The sequence below is a fragment of the Ostrinia nubilalis genome, chromosome 13 (genome assembly GCF_963855985.1).
Source record: "Ostrinia nubilalis chromosome 13, ilOstNubi1.1, whole genome shotgun sequence".
Lineage (NCBI taxonomy): Eukaryota > Metazoa > Arthropoda > Insecta > Lepidoptera > Crambidae > Ostrinia > Ostrinia nubilalis.
This window is the reverse complement of record NC_087100.1, coordinates 11,335,277-11,352,154: the sequence shown is the minus strand read 5'-3', so window position 1 is coordinate 11,352,154 and position 16,878 is coordinate 11,335,277. Positions and strand designations below refer to the sequence as shown.

The window sequence follows — 16,878 nt, the reverse complement described above, 5'->3', positions numbered from 1 at the left end:
AGCTCCGGTTCATACTAATGAATTTAACTGTTATATAATATTGATTTTCTTCAAGTAAATGTGTTATTTAGAATCTACTTTTAATCGTAGCCTCTTCGCCCCGCGAATCGAGAATTCTAGACACAAAAATCAATTGTTACGCGGTCATATGCGACTGCTTGGGGATTGATGGGGTGGATGTGGTTAGTGTTTGTTTTTATTCGAGTATTTTATGTAACTTCGACTACTTGAAGTAGGCATCTATGTTTACAATAGAACAAAATATAGGCTGACCTAAACGAATTGGTACGAGTTTATACTTATTCAATTAAGTTAATCTCTGTTCCGCTTGTCCGCTCTCGCTGAAATGATTCAGTTGAGGCGTAAACATTGTTGATAGCCGCATAAGTTGAATAAGTCACAGTACTCATAGAACAGACCGTGGCTCATCAAGACCAACACTAGCATCTAATGCAGTTGTAATAGGAGTCATTTTGCAAATGTCCGATGTTCTGACTGTACAATAATTTCACGGTATGTCTAATGGATTACTGCGAAGTTGAGGCTTTGTGACTAAGGTGACAAGAGCGTGGCAAAAGCCCTGTGGTTTTGGTAACAATTTGTTATTTTATTCTTATTTTAATATGTACTTCGATTTTTGTGTCATTCTCCCTAGAACTTAGACACTGTCACTAATATTTGACTTAAGGTCCTATGTCCCCTAGATGGGGCAGAGGGCGTCCACAACAGTCCTCCATCGCGTTCGGTCTTGAGCTTATCGCGTTTGATTTCGCTCCAGGTCTTGCCGAATTTCTTCGCCTCGTCCGTTACAGTGCGATGCACTAATATTAGATTACTGTTATTTTCCTTTAAAATTCTCGTCTCTTCATTGAAACTCCTATCAATATTTTGCCGTTAATTGGTAATTAGCGCATGGATCGCCCTTCCTGTATCTTTAAGTTGTTTTGATTTTTATTTTTCTATTTCTAGTTTTCTTTAGATAATTCTTGTCATCTGGTCACCCTGTCTATGGCCCAGTCCTTTAGTGCTTACACGTGTTCTAGACGGTCATTTGCGATATGAAGCCACTTTCCAAGTAGTTTAATAGGGTAGTTGGTTACGCAATCATGTGATTCATGCCCTGTTTAATATTCACACTTTTGGGATTTATAGTTCCTAAGTTATATCGCACATTATCTCGTTAATGGTATGGAAAACCAAGTTATAGTTTGCATAAGTATTTTTTAATCATATTCCTCTAATGTTTAGGGATTGTTGTCAGTCTTACATAAGTATTACTTTCGTGATCTTCATGACGAAGATTAAATGAACGACGACCTCTTTAACGACACAAAGGTAACACTTAAGAATGCTCATTTCACAAATAAATCCTGTTCAGTTCGTTTGTATTAAAGTCAGGTTACTTAAGGTCCTATGTCCCCTTGATGGGGCAGAGGGCGTCCACAACAGTCCTCCATCGCGTTCGGTCTTGAGCTTCGCGTTTGATATCGCTCCAGGTCTTGCCGATTTTCTTCTAAAGTCTACGTCTGGAAAGTCAAGTTGTAAACACCATATTATGTTGATACGAGTATAAACTCTTCACTGGCAATAAGTAGAAAAAGATAATTTCTCAAAACGTGTAGTCTAGACGTGCGTTACATTTTATTTACTTACCTAGCTTTTAATGCTCCCAGTTTATTAATTACCAGTTGAATTAGATCGTTGCTTCGATTAGAGTAAGCAAATCGTTTTACTAACTGATACCCACAGGGGACTTGTATATAAAATCAGTAATTACACAGCACTAGGTCATCACACCTGCGACCTAATAAACGACCTCAGATTAAGGGCGCGAATCGCGATTGAATTTTTAAATATTTTTGCTTCCAACAACTGGGCCCACTCTAAGATTCTAGAGTAGATTTTTGTTGATTTGGTGTTTAATTTATTAATAAAAACATTGAAGGTGGGCTCAGTTACTGGGAAAAAAATATTTAAAACTTCAATCCAGTGACTTGGCCCGTGGACCAAGCTAAAAGTGGGCCAAGTCACTGGAAAACTACAACACTAGGTCATCAAACCTGCGACCTAACGACCTCAGATTAAGGGCGCGAGTCGCGATCGCGTGACCCCGTTCACAGTAAGCTTTAAAAAGATACGAAATTTGCGCTCAGCAGGAATTTACGAAGCAAAGCATACTTGTACCTACTTTGCTTCTTTTGCGTTGGCTGTGTTTAAAACCCATTGGGGACATCCCGTTTATGCAGCTATTTTTTTAGCAGGATCTGAATACTAAATATTCCCACGCACACCACACTTGCAGTGCCCCGCAAAAAAACAATCCGTTCGAATGTGGAATTCAGTTCTGTTATTAAACTGGACCAGTGTAAAAACACCATACAGTTTAATTACAAGTGTTCCCACTTGCAGCTCCTGCATATTTGTTTTGCAAACACCCGTACCTGCCAAAAACGGGTCGTACAGTCGTGTGAACTCCAGTTTTGCGAGTCCCAGCAATGCAAGATCCTGCAAAACGGGATTGCAAGTAAGGGCAGTGATTAGCCTAACGTACTGTTGTCTCTACAAGTACAGTTTGCGTCGATACACCTTATTGCGAACTTTTTGGCTACTTTGGGTGTCAAGAACTAATAGACGCTAACTGTACATGTACGTATGCGCTGGCTAAGCTAAAAACGTGCCAAGTAAGTTTGTGCAGCGTTTTTTTGTGAGCCAGATAACTGCTCGTGGGAGGTTGTATCAACTACCGTAGGATGAAACCTGCCCGCCTTATCCCGCCTTTAGAATTAAGAGCACGTGTCTATTTCATTATGTTTTATTGTATAGATGACGGGACATAAAGTTGAATACTGAGGGATTTTACGTCGTTTTAATAGGTGCCATTTTGTATAATTAAAGTACATATTCTATGATAAATAATAAATACCAGTATAATATCTATATCTATTTTAACTCTGCGTATAATTTGTTTTCGTCGATGTATGGTAAAAAGTTAATGAATACAAGCTTTCGAGCTTTCTATTTCGGTGTCATGCTTTCTGAATCATTATTATCACAGAGAGAAATGTATATTGAAATCAGATTAACTGTTTGTAACTTTGAAATTGAAATTAATATTCCACTCTCCATTGAAACTCCGAAATCCTGCCAATCAATTTATATCATTAATTGCTCTTCCGTATCCATTTCCATCATGAAATCAGGAAGCATGGAGTCTAATAATTTATATGTATGTATACGAGTATTTTGCGATATTATAATGTTTCGCAAGTGATTTTATTAACACGCTTGTTTGATCTCAATGAACAGCTCGATAATATCAAAAACACGGCAGAGCTCAGGCCAAGTTTTAAGTTTCTCATGTTTGTAGGTACTACCTATTTAAGTCACCAACAAGTCGGGATAGTAAGTGCACCTTAAGTAGGCACCAGGTGTCCTGCCTAATGGCTTGAGAAAATCTACTACGAAATAACCCTTACTAAGTTACTTCGGCTTATATCATAAGCTTGGCTGGAAAGTTGTTTTGAGTCAGTTGTCCAATGATAACTTTATTAGACTCTGAACTTGGAGGTTCTGAGTTCATTCCCAAATAGGACACAAAAAGTGCTAAATCATATTGTTTGTTTATTAAGCTTGATCCAACCTATTCTAACAATTTGTCTAGAAGAAAAGGCCTATTGGCATATCAATGACAAGCGTAGTTATATCAAAACGTCCATTGCGGCTCATTTAGTCTTTCACTAGGGTTGTGATCTCAGTTCTTCCAACAATGAAGATAACCTTCCATGAAGAATGCCTATGCCCGAAGAGGCTTTACCGCAACATCACAATTCACAAATCATATATTAAACAAGCAGCAGTGTTGTGTGTCGCGGTATAAAACCGCAGGCACCGCAGCCTTCGGTATTTCGCACGTGATTGCTTCTCGACGAGATGTGCTCGACTATTGTGACTATTACAGTTACTTTATACATGAAACTGTTTTTGTAATCCCCAATTTCTATTAAAAGTATGTATTACATAAAGGAAATGCTCGTCAGCGACATGGAAATGTAAAAACTGGTTTTGAATAAATCATATGTATTTGTAATATAATATTACTCGAATCTAATAATCCTGCTCATTTGCTCTTACGTGTTTCCCGTTAAAATTGTATAATGCGAATTCGCATTGGGCGTACTTTTATAGGCTGAATTATTTATTGTGCCAAAGTGGTCGTAAATACGACACACTTAAAAATACTTTTATTTTCCAAAATATAAGTGAAGCACTAGGGAATATCATACTGCTCTTTGTCTGCCTAAATATTGCCTGGAAGACTTAACAGGAATGCCAACTAGATTGTGCTGTTTTTTCTTTAACTTTTTACTGTGCAGAATAAAAAAAACTTACCTATTGCTATATTGCATTTTAAATAAATCACAAATAGAGATCGATGCTGTTTTTTCTTTAACTTTTTACTGTGCAGAATAAAAAAAAACTTACCTATTGCTATATTGCATTTTAAATAAATCACAAATAGAGATCGATGCTGTCGCTTTTCCATTGTCTAAAGAAAACAGAGTAAGACTTCGTTAAAAGGTCGAAACGTAATTTTATATACAGTTCCCAAGGTCCGAAAGGCATTTCGGTATGTAGTTCCAACTTCACTCATACCACCCCCATGGTCGCAATGTTTGTCGCAAACCGCATAGACACAGCCTTCGCCTCCTCGCACGTGATCGCCGGTCATGCGGCGACCCTCGCCTACATCGGAAATTTCCCATTACCCCACGTCCTTGCCGGGGAAACGGAATTATGATGTCGGGGAAAATGTCGCAATTAAAAGCTGACACAACTTTTAATTGCGACGTTTTAATTAGGATTATGCATGGTTTTACATAATTCGCCTTTTCATGTAGCAATTAATATGGCCACGCCTAAACGGTGCGCTGAAATTGTAATTAATTACTGATACGCTTTCTGACATTAAAACTATTATGACAAAAACATTTCACCTTTAAGCTTCTATCTATTACAGTTGTTTCTATTCTACGAGAATAAGTGTACCACCTCGGTTTTCATTCACAATTACACAAATAAAGTGTTAATATGATACATAATGCATACCGTAACTTTAGCAACAATAGCTATGGCGGTCACAACGCGCGAAAAGTCACGTGTAATAGGCGTCCGCGACGCAGTCACTGAACCTACCGAACAATACGGACGCGTAGCGGGTCAACAACTTCCTCTTCCGCTTTATACGAGCACGGCTCAGATTAATAACAAGTACTTATAGGGCTTATACTTATTATATTGCAAATAATAACCGTCTCCCTTTTGTTTTGTTACAGGAACAGTCGCGAAAACAAGAAGTCGCCGACCCCTCGAAACGCCACAACCCAAGACTGAAAATTCACTGCCGTCTTCCAGAGTATCTCCTAAGAGTGCTTTTAATTTATCCTTCGGCATTAAGTCGTCTCTTCTCAAATCTCCTAACGCTCCCTCCACTAACAAACCCGCTGAGAGGCGTCGCAGTTTAGATACTGGCACCAAACCTAGTTGTATACCCTTGAAAAAGTCAGCCGAGAAACATTCTCGCACCTCTACGTCACCCCTAAAGCAAGATTTATCGAAACCAGATTCAAAAACCAAGTTGGAGTCGCCGCGAAGAAATACAACACGCAGAAGCCCCGATAAGGCAAAAAGTGACACAGAAAACAACCGAATCGACAGAAGACATCGAGTTCAGAAAGATAGCGAAAGTGTTAGCGAAAAATATCATAATTCAAAGAAAAGACTGACTAGTTTAGAAAATAATTCTCCAAGAGATACGAACGACGCTAGCCACGTTTCGTCTAAAAATGTATTGAAGAATAATACCGGATCGAATAAATCTGATGCTATCGTTGGTGGCTTGGTAGAGGAAAATAAAGACGCAAAAATGTTGTCTACGTTACATGAAACTGTTAGACCACATGCGAGTAATTCCAGACTTTCGCAAGAGATGGACAGCTTGGCTGCGTTGACCAAACAGACATTAGATAGGGTTAACAAATTGTCGAATAACTTAACTAGTAATAAGTTAACTGTAGACACACCTGAACAACGTTTTGACTCTTTATTCGGATCTAATAATGAACAAAGATTAAATAATCATAACTATAATTACGGTCTTACCAATGAGAGACCAGCTCAATCCAGAGGAGTCACTGAAAGGCTGAAGGATATAGACACAGCAGCTCAGAGACTTATCGACTTTGAAAAGCAAAGTGCAATGTTTTCTGATCTCAATAACGATACGTCTAGTCAAAACCGTCGTCTTGATACTTCGTCGACGTCCTGTAGTCATACGCCCGTGTCTATTTTAAAACGCAAATCTATTCATGAAGATAGCGTATTATCGAATGCTTCAAACCATGCTATAGCTTCTCCCCCTGTTACATTTTCCCCGAGCGTGGTAGAACCTCGGAGCTGCCGCTTAGATAATAGGCAGCGTCAAGGAATACTGAAAAAACGCCGTAGTTTGGATGAGTCTCAAGTTGCTAGGAGGAGGTCGTGTAGTCCAGAAGTTTCCTTTGCCGAAGATGGTTCTATCGACACAAACAAACCAATTTTGAAAAATAGGAGATCATCATTAGAAGATGTTGTTAGAAACAGATCACCAGATGGCCAAATTCAAGGCATATTAAAACGAAAGATGAGTAGAGAAGAAGAGCTTACTAATGAAGACATTTCACACGGCTCCCCGGAGCCTCATGGTATTTTAAAGCGCAAATCTAATTCCAGCTCTAGTAGCAGTACTACTTCTTCTCACGTTTCTATTGCTCAAGCTGTTCTTTTAGCAGCCGCAGGCGGCGCTGAATTAGTTGAAGACGATAAGGAAATCGTCAGACCAATTTTGAAGAAAAAGAGCTTTTCTGAAGAACGACCCTGTCTTGAAGTTTTACCACCTGATACACCTAAGCCAATTCTAAAGAAAAAATCTACTGAACATGATGATCACGACTTTGATCTTCCAAAAAAACCAATACTTAAATCTTCAAAAAAACTGTCCGGCGATGAAGGACACGCTTCTAGTTTCGATATGAGCGAAGACGACAGAAGCTCGCGAAGACCTTCACTTCTCAGATCACGGACATCTGACCATTCCGGCTCGGAGTGCGAAGCGACGGTTAAGCCTATTTTAAAGCAGAGAGGGTCAAGTCTCACCAGGGAACGTAGCCAATCCCCGCGCCCACGGCTCTCATTTTGCGCAGACAGCGATGCGAACATTAGTGTGACGAATATCAGTTGCGACGCGAGCGACTTACCCGCGGCTGGACCGCGCCGTACGTTGAATCTCGCGGCTGACACGGAAGACAATTATCCGTGCGCTGTACTGCGCCGAAGAAATCTGCGCCCGAAATCGAATCCACGATCGAAAAGCTTAGTTTGTGATGTGAACGACGAATTGCTCTCAATACTTAATAATAGGAGGATAAAAGTGGAAGAAAATTGTGAAAACGGACACTGTGCGCCGTGGGAGCTCGGCAACCGGGACGAAAGTAACGGTGATGACAAACCGAAGACGTTTCCATCGATTGCGGCGCGAATAAAAAGTATGGAGCAAGCTCTCACTAAGGATGTCCTGGCGAAGGAGCAACCGTCGACATCAAGGTCCAAGCCTCGTGATAAAGAGCGTTTCAAAACGCAGCCAATCACTGTGGACGAAATGCGCTCTGTTGCTTCCAGGTAAGAATGAATCACTGCATATTTACCTAGTTTTTGCTGCTTTCTGTAGAAATGTAACAATAAATTGGCCTGAAATAGATCTTATTGATAGACGTTATCCATTAATTCGCCCACAGTGCGTCGATACGTAGAGTTAATTTTTGTTTGTCCGCAATTCTTCATTGCCGGTCGAGTGGATTTCATAAATATGGCTTTTCTCGTGTAAAGGTGATTGCGCTCTGCTGATCCCGGTCGTGGAAGCCGCTTGGCCCGACGCCATTATTTTGATGGGCGGGCGTGTGGCGTGGGCCGGCACCGAATGTTTTGTTCTGAACACTGACCGTTTTGATGTTTCGGTTACTTTCCTCAATACAGATTCCTTTGTGATTCGTGTTAACAAAATACAGTATTTTGAACTACTCGCCCGTTACATGTGCGAACGTCACACTAACATTTGCCGCACGCGGGATGCTAACCCGCTACCGCTGCTGGTCTGTCCGCTCCGTTATAGACTGGGTTGTATTTTTTCTTGTTTAAATAAACCATTCAAATTAATGAAAAGCATATAAAGCAGCAGTGTAACAAGAATAAAATGTTTCTTTTTCCAGTAAATCTCAATTTACGAAGCTTACAATAAATATTCAAACCTAATCCATTCTGCGTGAGATTTGCTTAATCCGGCCAAAGTACTGAATTTGAAAGTTAATCCTTTAAATTTAATGCCGATCCCCTAACCATTTTTACACAATTAGCTATTCATGAAGTTGGTTAGCAGAATTTGCGTTAATTCTACATAATGTTCTAGTCCCTGACATCACCGCTGAATCCTACAGTTTGAGTCATGTTGCGTATAGTTGTACACGCGTAAGAATTAATTTTGGCTAGCTTTTGTTTATTCCGTAGAGGACAGCTGGTGTTTTGTTTGGTGACAAGATGCATAAATTGGATTGCAAATATTTGAACCAACTTGGCGAATGGTACGTTACCCGTTATGTTACCAAAACTACACCAATATGTGGGTCGTTCGAGACTATGCGCTCCGTTTTGTGCATTTAGGTCACGTGAGCTAAAATAATAAGCGATACCTATTTGTGCAATTAACAAGTGAGTCCATATCCATTTTACGTGAAACCGTTATCGTTAAAAGTAAACGTTTTGAGAACGCAAGCTAATCACTTTCCCTTTGATAGAACATAATCTCGTAAATGCTTCCTTTCAGGAAACGAGTTTGATAGTTATTTCATAACTATCATAAAGTTTACTAACGTAATTTGGAACAGATTGCACGTTGCATACGCTTTTATGTTTATCAGACACTTTGAGATGTCTCGTAAAAAAATAAAGCAGCAGATTCTATGAAAAGTTTTGCCATTTGTTTATAGTGTTTTTGGAAAGAAGCCAATTTTTTTCTTGTGCGCCCTTAGGACCACGAGCTGACCTAAAAAGTGCAGTATTTATTTACTGATTCATATTTAAAGTTTGGGAACGTATTCTGAGCTTAAGTTACACGAAAACTGCATCAGAATAATCTTCCAAAACAGTTGCAATAAAAGCTCCTTAAATCTTTACCTTAGTATTTTTAATGATATCTTGAATTTTTTTTTATTAAAAACTGGCTCTAAATTATCTACCATGATAGAACAAGAACAAGCATACACCTTTCCTGATGTCAGCATGAAAATCAATTCTCTTCCGAAACCATACATTTGATTTACTCCATATAACGATTGAATTTCCAATTTACAACCCGTCCTAAAACCTGAGAGCATTGCAATGCAAAATGAAATGCAATGTCATTTACGCGGCTTCTGACCATTGATTGTAGTTCGCTGGAACTCGACAATCGTTGACAGGGCTTTGTATGTTGTGTTCATATTCGAACAGTTAATTATTCAACATCAAAGTTACATACTGTTTTAACATTCGGTTATAAGACAATCGTATTAATCGATAGATTAATCACCATGGTGATTAACATCGGAGCTTGAGACGGGAGCATGACGGAAATACGTACTCCAGCCGTTACTGGGTCAAAAACTATTTCTGGATGTGTTGTACTTCGGCTCGCATCGTGTTTTATTGCGGCTACGGTGATAGTGAATATGATCCTATCTAATATTGGTATTGCAAATTGTATTTTGGGAATAAGTTTTAGAGTGGAAATTTAGAGCCACTTACAACTGCACTTACTATTATTTATTGAAAACATTACTCTGGGGCATGTATGTTTGTGTCTGCTTTGTGACTTATGGTCAAACCGCTCGATGTTTTTGCCTTATGATTCATCGTTTGATAATTACCTACCAGTATTGATTTGTTTCCGTTTCCATAAGTTTTATGAAAGTTTCGTCTTTTCCCTTGGTGCATTTCATAATATGAAAAACTTTTCTCTCATAAAGATTAACTTAAATCGTCTGCTTAGATATAGGATCATACTTCAAATCGTAATGGATGTTAATTCGCGGTGTCATTCCTATGGCCATTACATATTAATAAATAAGAATAATGCATTCAACTTATAAGGTTTCATTGATCATATTCCCACTTCTCGTTCCTACCAGTGTGACACTGTACAGCAGGGCTTTTATTTAATAAATAAACTTTTCCCGTTCCATTTTTTCCTACGCTGTTGTTCATCTGCCCTTAATAGCGTAGATTTGAAACCAGCTGACGCCGTCCGTCTTGCAAGAACACTTTTAGGACCACGTTCAGTTTTACGACTTTGTTCCTATTAAGTTTATCTTGAGAAATTGCATTGGACTAGTTGCATTCAAGCGTTTTCAAGAGCCTTGCACAATGTTCTGTACTTTAAGTACTCAAACAAAATTAGTATTTGAAATACATAAGACTATTTTGAACTTCGATTATTTGTTTTCTTTTTTAACGCACCGAAATGTGATAGCAAGATTAATGGCTAAAACACCACCAATCGTAAACACTAAACAGGCTTTAGAGTATCGATAAATCTTGATCAAAGATCGATAGATAACTTAAGTATCGAGAGCAGACAATTATATTTAGATTATATTGCCGATACTGTCAAACTTCCTAAACGATAGATTGGCGACGCCGCTCCAATCACTCATGCCATAACTCATCGAAATTTATGAAGGCGCACTGAAAAGGTTTCCATCTCTTTCTTATGTACGGCTGTGTTCTACATTGACGCGCTTCTTTTCTCATTTCGCAGTTTGGATCCGGGCCAAGCGAGTTTCCAACCGTTCGCCACAGCGGACTGTAGTTTTACGAAACGCCCCGTCGAGTCCGGTGCTGCTGCACCCAGGAGCCTCGGAGCGGCGGAACCCGAGCGGGACCCGTTTGTTGACTTCGCGCAGAACTTGGATTCGCCGCCTTTCGGCACCAGCTCGTTCAGTGTCAAATCTCCCGCCACCAACGGAGAACTACCGGCCGTCAAGGACGAAAGCTACGGCGAGGCCACCTTTCTAGATTTCGAAAACATCGTCGCGAACGCCGAAAGAAAACAGTCGACGTTGGACGAGATCGAACAAGAGGTGAACAAGGTCCGAGTGGCTTTGGATGAGGACTGCCGGGCCTTGGAGGAGGACGAGAGGCAACAGGCCGAAGCCGACAACTGGAGTCTAAATGTGTCTTGTGATAGCGGAGTGTACAACCGCGCTTCGTCCAGGGATTCCGGTCCGCATTCTGGTGAGTTCACTCCCGGAATTATTAATCACTTTTAAAACTTGCGAGTTATTTTCGAGGCAAGCAATAAATATGAGATGATTTCGCAATGTTTATATCGACCTATCAAAGCTGTACCAATGTCATGAAGTAAACATGTGGAAGTAATGAGATCGGACGGGTTGCATTAACCGCGTTTTGTTTATGTTGCTTGGTAAAATTAGCTTTACTGAATGCGTCGCTATTCGTATTAGGATCGTTTTGAAAATAAACGTCGCAACCTTGCGAATGTCTCTAGACTTATTTGGGTCAATGTAATGCACGTGTTCTTTGTCAAACGGGTATTTGGATGCTTATTAAGCAATTTGATACGTTTTTTCGCGGCAAAAAAGTGTCATTGGTACAGTTAAATTTGAACCAAAAATTTGTGTCGGTTGTTATGTGATGACTGATGATTCAGACGTCCGTCAACCGTAATGTCATGGTCGGTTCCCTCCACATGGATTCCACGTAAATATAGCGTTTATTGCTCTGTGAATTCAGTACGTGAATACCGTGTCCAATTAAATCCCGTGTTGCACATATTGAAACAATATTTGAACAGCTTGTTTTGCATCGAATTAACATGAACTCATTAACATACATATATTTTAAAGTTACGTTTGTATTTTCCAGGTGAAGAACTAGGCTTGATCGAAAGCCAGGAGATCAGGGAGAATCACGCTACCAACAGCAGTGGGAACGACTGGTCTCCTTCGTCGATCGAGCGCGGGTTCCGAGTGATGGAGCGTGATAGGAAGTCTACTGAGAACGAGTGCGTTCGAAGCCCTCAGGACCCGGGCAGCGATGATGAGGCCCCGGATAACAGCGTGGGGTTTGCTCTGGGGCTGGTCAAAAGCAACAGCGTGGTTGCCAGAGCCAGCATGTGGCAGCAGTTGCAGCAGCAGGCCAAAGGTACTTTCATTTGTTTCTTTTCTCACTATCATTTGTTTTTGTTCATTCTCACCTGGCAAGGTTATCCAGATTAACTATGCCAGAGTATTATACATTTGTTATTCTTTTGTCATTTGTTTTTATTGATGGCCGCCTGGTCTGATGATGGTTCACGTGCCGCATTACTATGCCGGAGGTCGCGGGTTCGATCCCCGAGCAATAAAAACATTTCTGTACAGAACTCTGTCTCTATTGGTCTGGATGTTTCTATTAATATTTAAGTATGTTATTTCCTTTTTCTGGCCTCGCCATAGGAAAAGCTTGCTTAGTTTAGTACTAAATCTCTTTCTAAAAGTGAATTAAAACCAACTGCAGATGGTAACCACACCACTGATGTTTGCACTCACACTACGCATTTGTACCAAACAGCTTTCATACGTGGCAGCACTGTTGTGTAGCGCGTGCGTAGACAGATTTTATGAGTTTGTCCAGGTGTCTCCTTGCCTTCTGTTGTCGTTTTCAGCTCTCACTTTATGCTTAAAGTTGCCCTGAGTAGGTTAGGAGACACGAATTAAAATGAATAATATTTTGAATATTGTAAAGTTACAGTCCCATTTGTAAAGCACCACTGGTATGAGAATATAACTCTTAAAAATGATTTAACATATTTCCTCAGTGCTTGCCCGCCCTTCCCATGGTAAAGCAGTGATATACTTTTTCAGTCGCAAGTATACCTAGTTTAAATGCATAAAAAACCATGTTAAAACTAAATTATAATACACTGATGTTTATCAAGGACTTATTAGTTCAACTACGACTAGTGCCGGATACTGTTATAATAGTGTACCTGATCCAGTTTTACTGATTGACTAGGTACCGCTAAAATCAAATATTTGAAGCATTCAGGGTTTAAAATTGCTTGAAATTAGACGTTTCACTACTTTCAATGCTGACCATACACAGTATTACAATAGTACTTGCAAAGTTGCAAGTCAGCGTTTCGATATTCCATTTTCTTTATACATAAATCTATTCAGAATTACGAGTCTGGAACTGGTCGCCGACATTCGTTTCTTCACATGACTGCCCGCCGACACAACATTTCGCATATCGCCGCTTCGCCAACAGAACCTTTCACCAGCGTACGATTCGTCGACAGCACAGTTCGTCATTAGATATTTCGCCTACGAACGATTCACTAAGCCGATACTTCGTCAATTAGGTAACTAATCATATTATAATTATTCAAATAAAGTTAGGTACTTTCGGATTTATGAAATTTAGCATTAGGGAAATACACATAATAAAACTTTTAATAGTCGATGAAAATAGAAAAAAATAAAAGAAAATAGGAAAAAACATTATGATTTAATGTAATACAAACTTAAATAAGCAATACTTTTGTAATGTAACAATCGTCAAAATCTATATTAATTAATTAAAAAAATCATGGTGAACCAAAATACGCTTTCCGCCCGCGGTTTCGCCAGCGTGGAATTTTGTCTGTCATAGAAAAACTTTATCGCGCGCGTCCTTGTTTCAAAAATACCGGGATAAAAACTATCCTATGTCCTTTCTCGGGACTAAAACTATCTCTATGCCAAATTTCATCAAAATCGGTTCAGTGGTTTAGGCGTGAAAGCAAGACAGACAGACAGACAGAGTTACTTTCGCATTTTTAATAATAGTATTAGTATAGTATAGCCTGACCAAGAACATAAAAACCCTGGCATAGAGGCGCGTCAATTGCATTTGATAGTGCAACACTGAGTACAGTCGTACCTGTGTTAAATTAATAGGCTAACTTTATGTATCAGGATTCAGGATTACGGGCTAATTTGATATTTTCATAAATTAACGAAAAAATATTATTATAGGTAACCTGATTTAAATAAATTAAATGAAACCATCAATCGAGCTAGTAGAATTTATTTTATTATTCATCAATAATCAAATTCAGAACTTGAATATTCAACTGCAATGTCTGCTCAAGAACGGTACTTTTTTCCCAATCCCATAAAATTCAACACTTAGAAAGTGACAAAATTTTTAAAATAGGTAGTTGAAACAAACCACAGCTAATTTTCATAGTGGACTGTACTATACGATAAACATGTCAGTCAATTTGACAACCTTTGTCGGAAACATTATTCAATGAAAATATTGTCCGAACCCTTAGTATTTCTCTTCGACAAATACTTTAACACATTGTGAACCACTTTTCTTTCACGACTATAAAAATATTTTAGCAATTTAATTCATAAAACCAATTGCGCACATTTAAAATAAAGTTTGTTTACACTTTGACAGCAATAGACTGACATGCAAGGTGACATGTCAATGAAGTTTTGAGTTACTGTTGCCATTAAAAGAAATTAGTACCATTAGTTTTCCGCAACATGGCGAGGGTTTTTATGTTCCTGGTCAGGCTATAAATACGAGTATTGCAATTATCTATTTATGTATAAAGTTTTTATTAAATTTGTAAAGGAGAATGCCCAAAAGTGGTATCGCTCGAAATCTAATTGTACATTGAGGGTACCACACCGTAAATTCCTTTCTTCATTTGTAATGATTTGCGAAAGTAGTAAGAAATTGTAAAACCTCCGGAATAAAATCCGATTTTAATAAAAAGTATTGTAACAATGAGCTGCAATCAGCAACACCTATCACCGAGCAACGACACTACGTAGTTCGCACGGTTGTCAATAGATGGCGCTGTTCGTAGTTAGCTCGCGGTATCATTTGATTTTTTCCTATCCTTAAGTAGTCAGGGCTAACCACAAATCCTTTTCCCCTTGCAAAATGGTATAAATAACATTGGTATGCACGCAAGATTATTTTGTGTTTATATCTGATCCTTATCAAATAACGCTAGCTTTGGCGTAGCTAGGGTTTTTTTTTAGGCAGGGTAACTATCCACAAATATAAAACAAGTATTCTAAGGTAAAACCTGTAACTATGCCAATGGACACCATTCATTTCACTTAAACCAAAATTACGTCAAAGTCCGGAGTTTTATAAAAAAAAAAATAACTGTGCCAAATAGTCCTGTATGCATACTATAAATTAAGCTTTATTCGATTAATGTACAATGAATTTGATAGCGATACCAACTCCCATAGTCACTTGGGCATTCTCCTTTAAATAAGAAAAAAAAAACAAGTTTGATATTAATAAATCCGAAAGTAACTTTATTTGAATAGTTCTAAGATGAATAGTTAATTGACGAAGTATCGATTTAGTGAATTGTTCTTAGGCGAAATATCTAATGACGAACTGTGCTGTCGACGAATCGTACGCTGGTGAAAGGTTCTGTTGGCGAAGCGGCGATATACGAAATGTTGAGTCGGCGGGCAGTCATGTGAAGAAACGAATGTCGGCGACCAGTTCCAGACTCCAGAATTACAGTTCAAGGCTACATAGGTTGAAATGTAATAATTATTTTGTATGGCACACACTGCCTAGGGAATTAGGTTCCTAAGTTTAATAGTAATAATGGTGTTATTTCCATGAAACACTGTAACGGCTCGTTGATATTTTTTTATTATTTTTTGTCGATCTTTGTACAAGGGGAACACATCATACTATAGTTTAATGCATAATCGCACTTATTAACCCTTAATCAGGCTCTGGTATCCATAAAGCCCACATCAATTTGAACTTTATGCTGTGAAGATACAGTTGAAAACCAATGACTTTTTTTAGCCTGGTTAAGGGTTAAAAGTTCATATGATTCTTCTGTACACAGTGCAATAATATTTTATTATTTTTAGGATCGGTTAAAAACCTCTATGGTGCGATCCATGATTACATTCTAAGGAATTAAGAAGCTACAGATAAGTTAAATCAATAATTGTATCAAATCCCAGTATCTATTAAAATTCTAGTAGAAGCTGGAACTAATAGTGTCCTACAGATAGAATAGAATACAGTAGAATATCGTCTCCTGAAACTGCTCCCACTCTTCCAGTGGATATGAAAGTTGACTAAGGGAGAAATATGCCTAAACCAACTCGACCGACGGACGTGGAGAATTCAGGCCAAGCCCTCCATTTGGGTCCAGTAAATTAGAGAGAATCATGTTCCTGAAGATACTAAATGATGACGTAATAAGTCTGGACACTCAACCGACCATTACTTATGTACGGCCAAGCCTCCCTCGACATTGCTATATATTTTTAGACAGTTGGCAGTAACGTGTTGTGTAACAATAAATATAGTTCCCGTATGTTATGTACTTGTGCTGTAATCGAGTTTATAGATTGTATCTGTTGTGTAAATTAGTCACACTGTTGATGATGCAGATCGATTCGATATTTATAGTAGCGGGGAATGAATAATTCGGCGGATCTAAATATATTTTTGTACTTGATAGTGGATCAATAGCGATTGTATCTTGGTTGCCAATTATATTTGATATTAACTATGTAGTTAATCATATCATTAGGTTATTGTTACAGTAGGTTGATGCCTACTAGTGTTGTTTAAATAAGCTGAGCTGATTCAAATCTTGTATCTCCCATTAAGTTAAAGTTTTCTACTCTAAATTTTCTACAAGAAAAATGACCTTTCTCTGTAATGACTGCAAATATTAAATCCCTTTCTATT

At 38.7% G+C, this 16,878-nt stretch overlaps 1 protein-coding gene across 1 annotated transcript in view; it reads left to right on the top strand.

The window, feature by feature from the left end:
* The window catches only part of LOC135077327 (supervillin-like), a 296,862-nt gene that overhangs the window by 136,644 nt on the left and 143,340 nt on the right, over window positions 1-16,878 (top strand). The window contains exons 5-7 of the mRNA XM_063971855.1: window positions 5,334-7,713; window positions 10,883-11,358; window positions 12,010-12,288. Coding sequence (XP_063827925.1) covers window positions 5,334-7,713; window positions 10,883-11,358; window positions 12,010-12,288 — 3,135 coding nt within the window. The remainder of the gene's footprint in view (window positions 1-5,333; window positions 7,714-10,882; window positions 11,359-12,009; window positions 12,289-16,878) is intronic.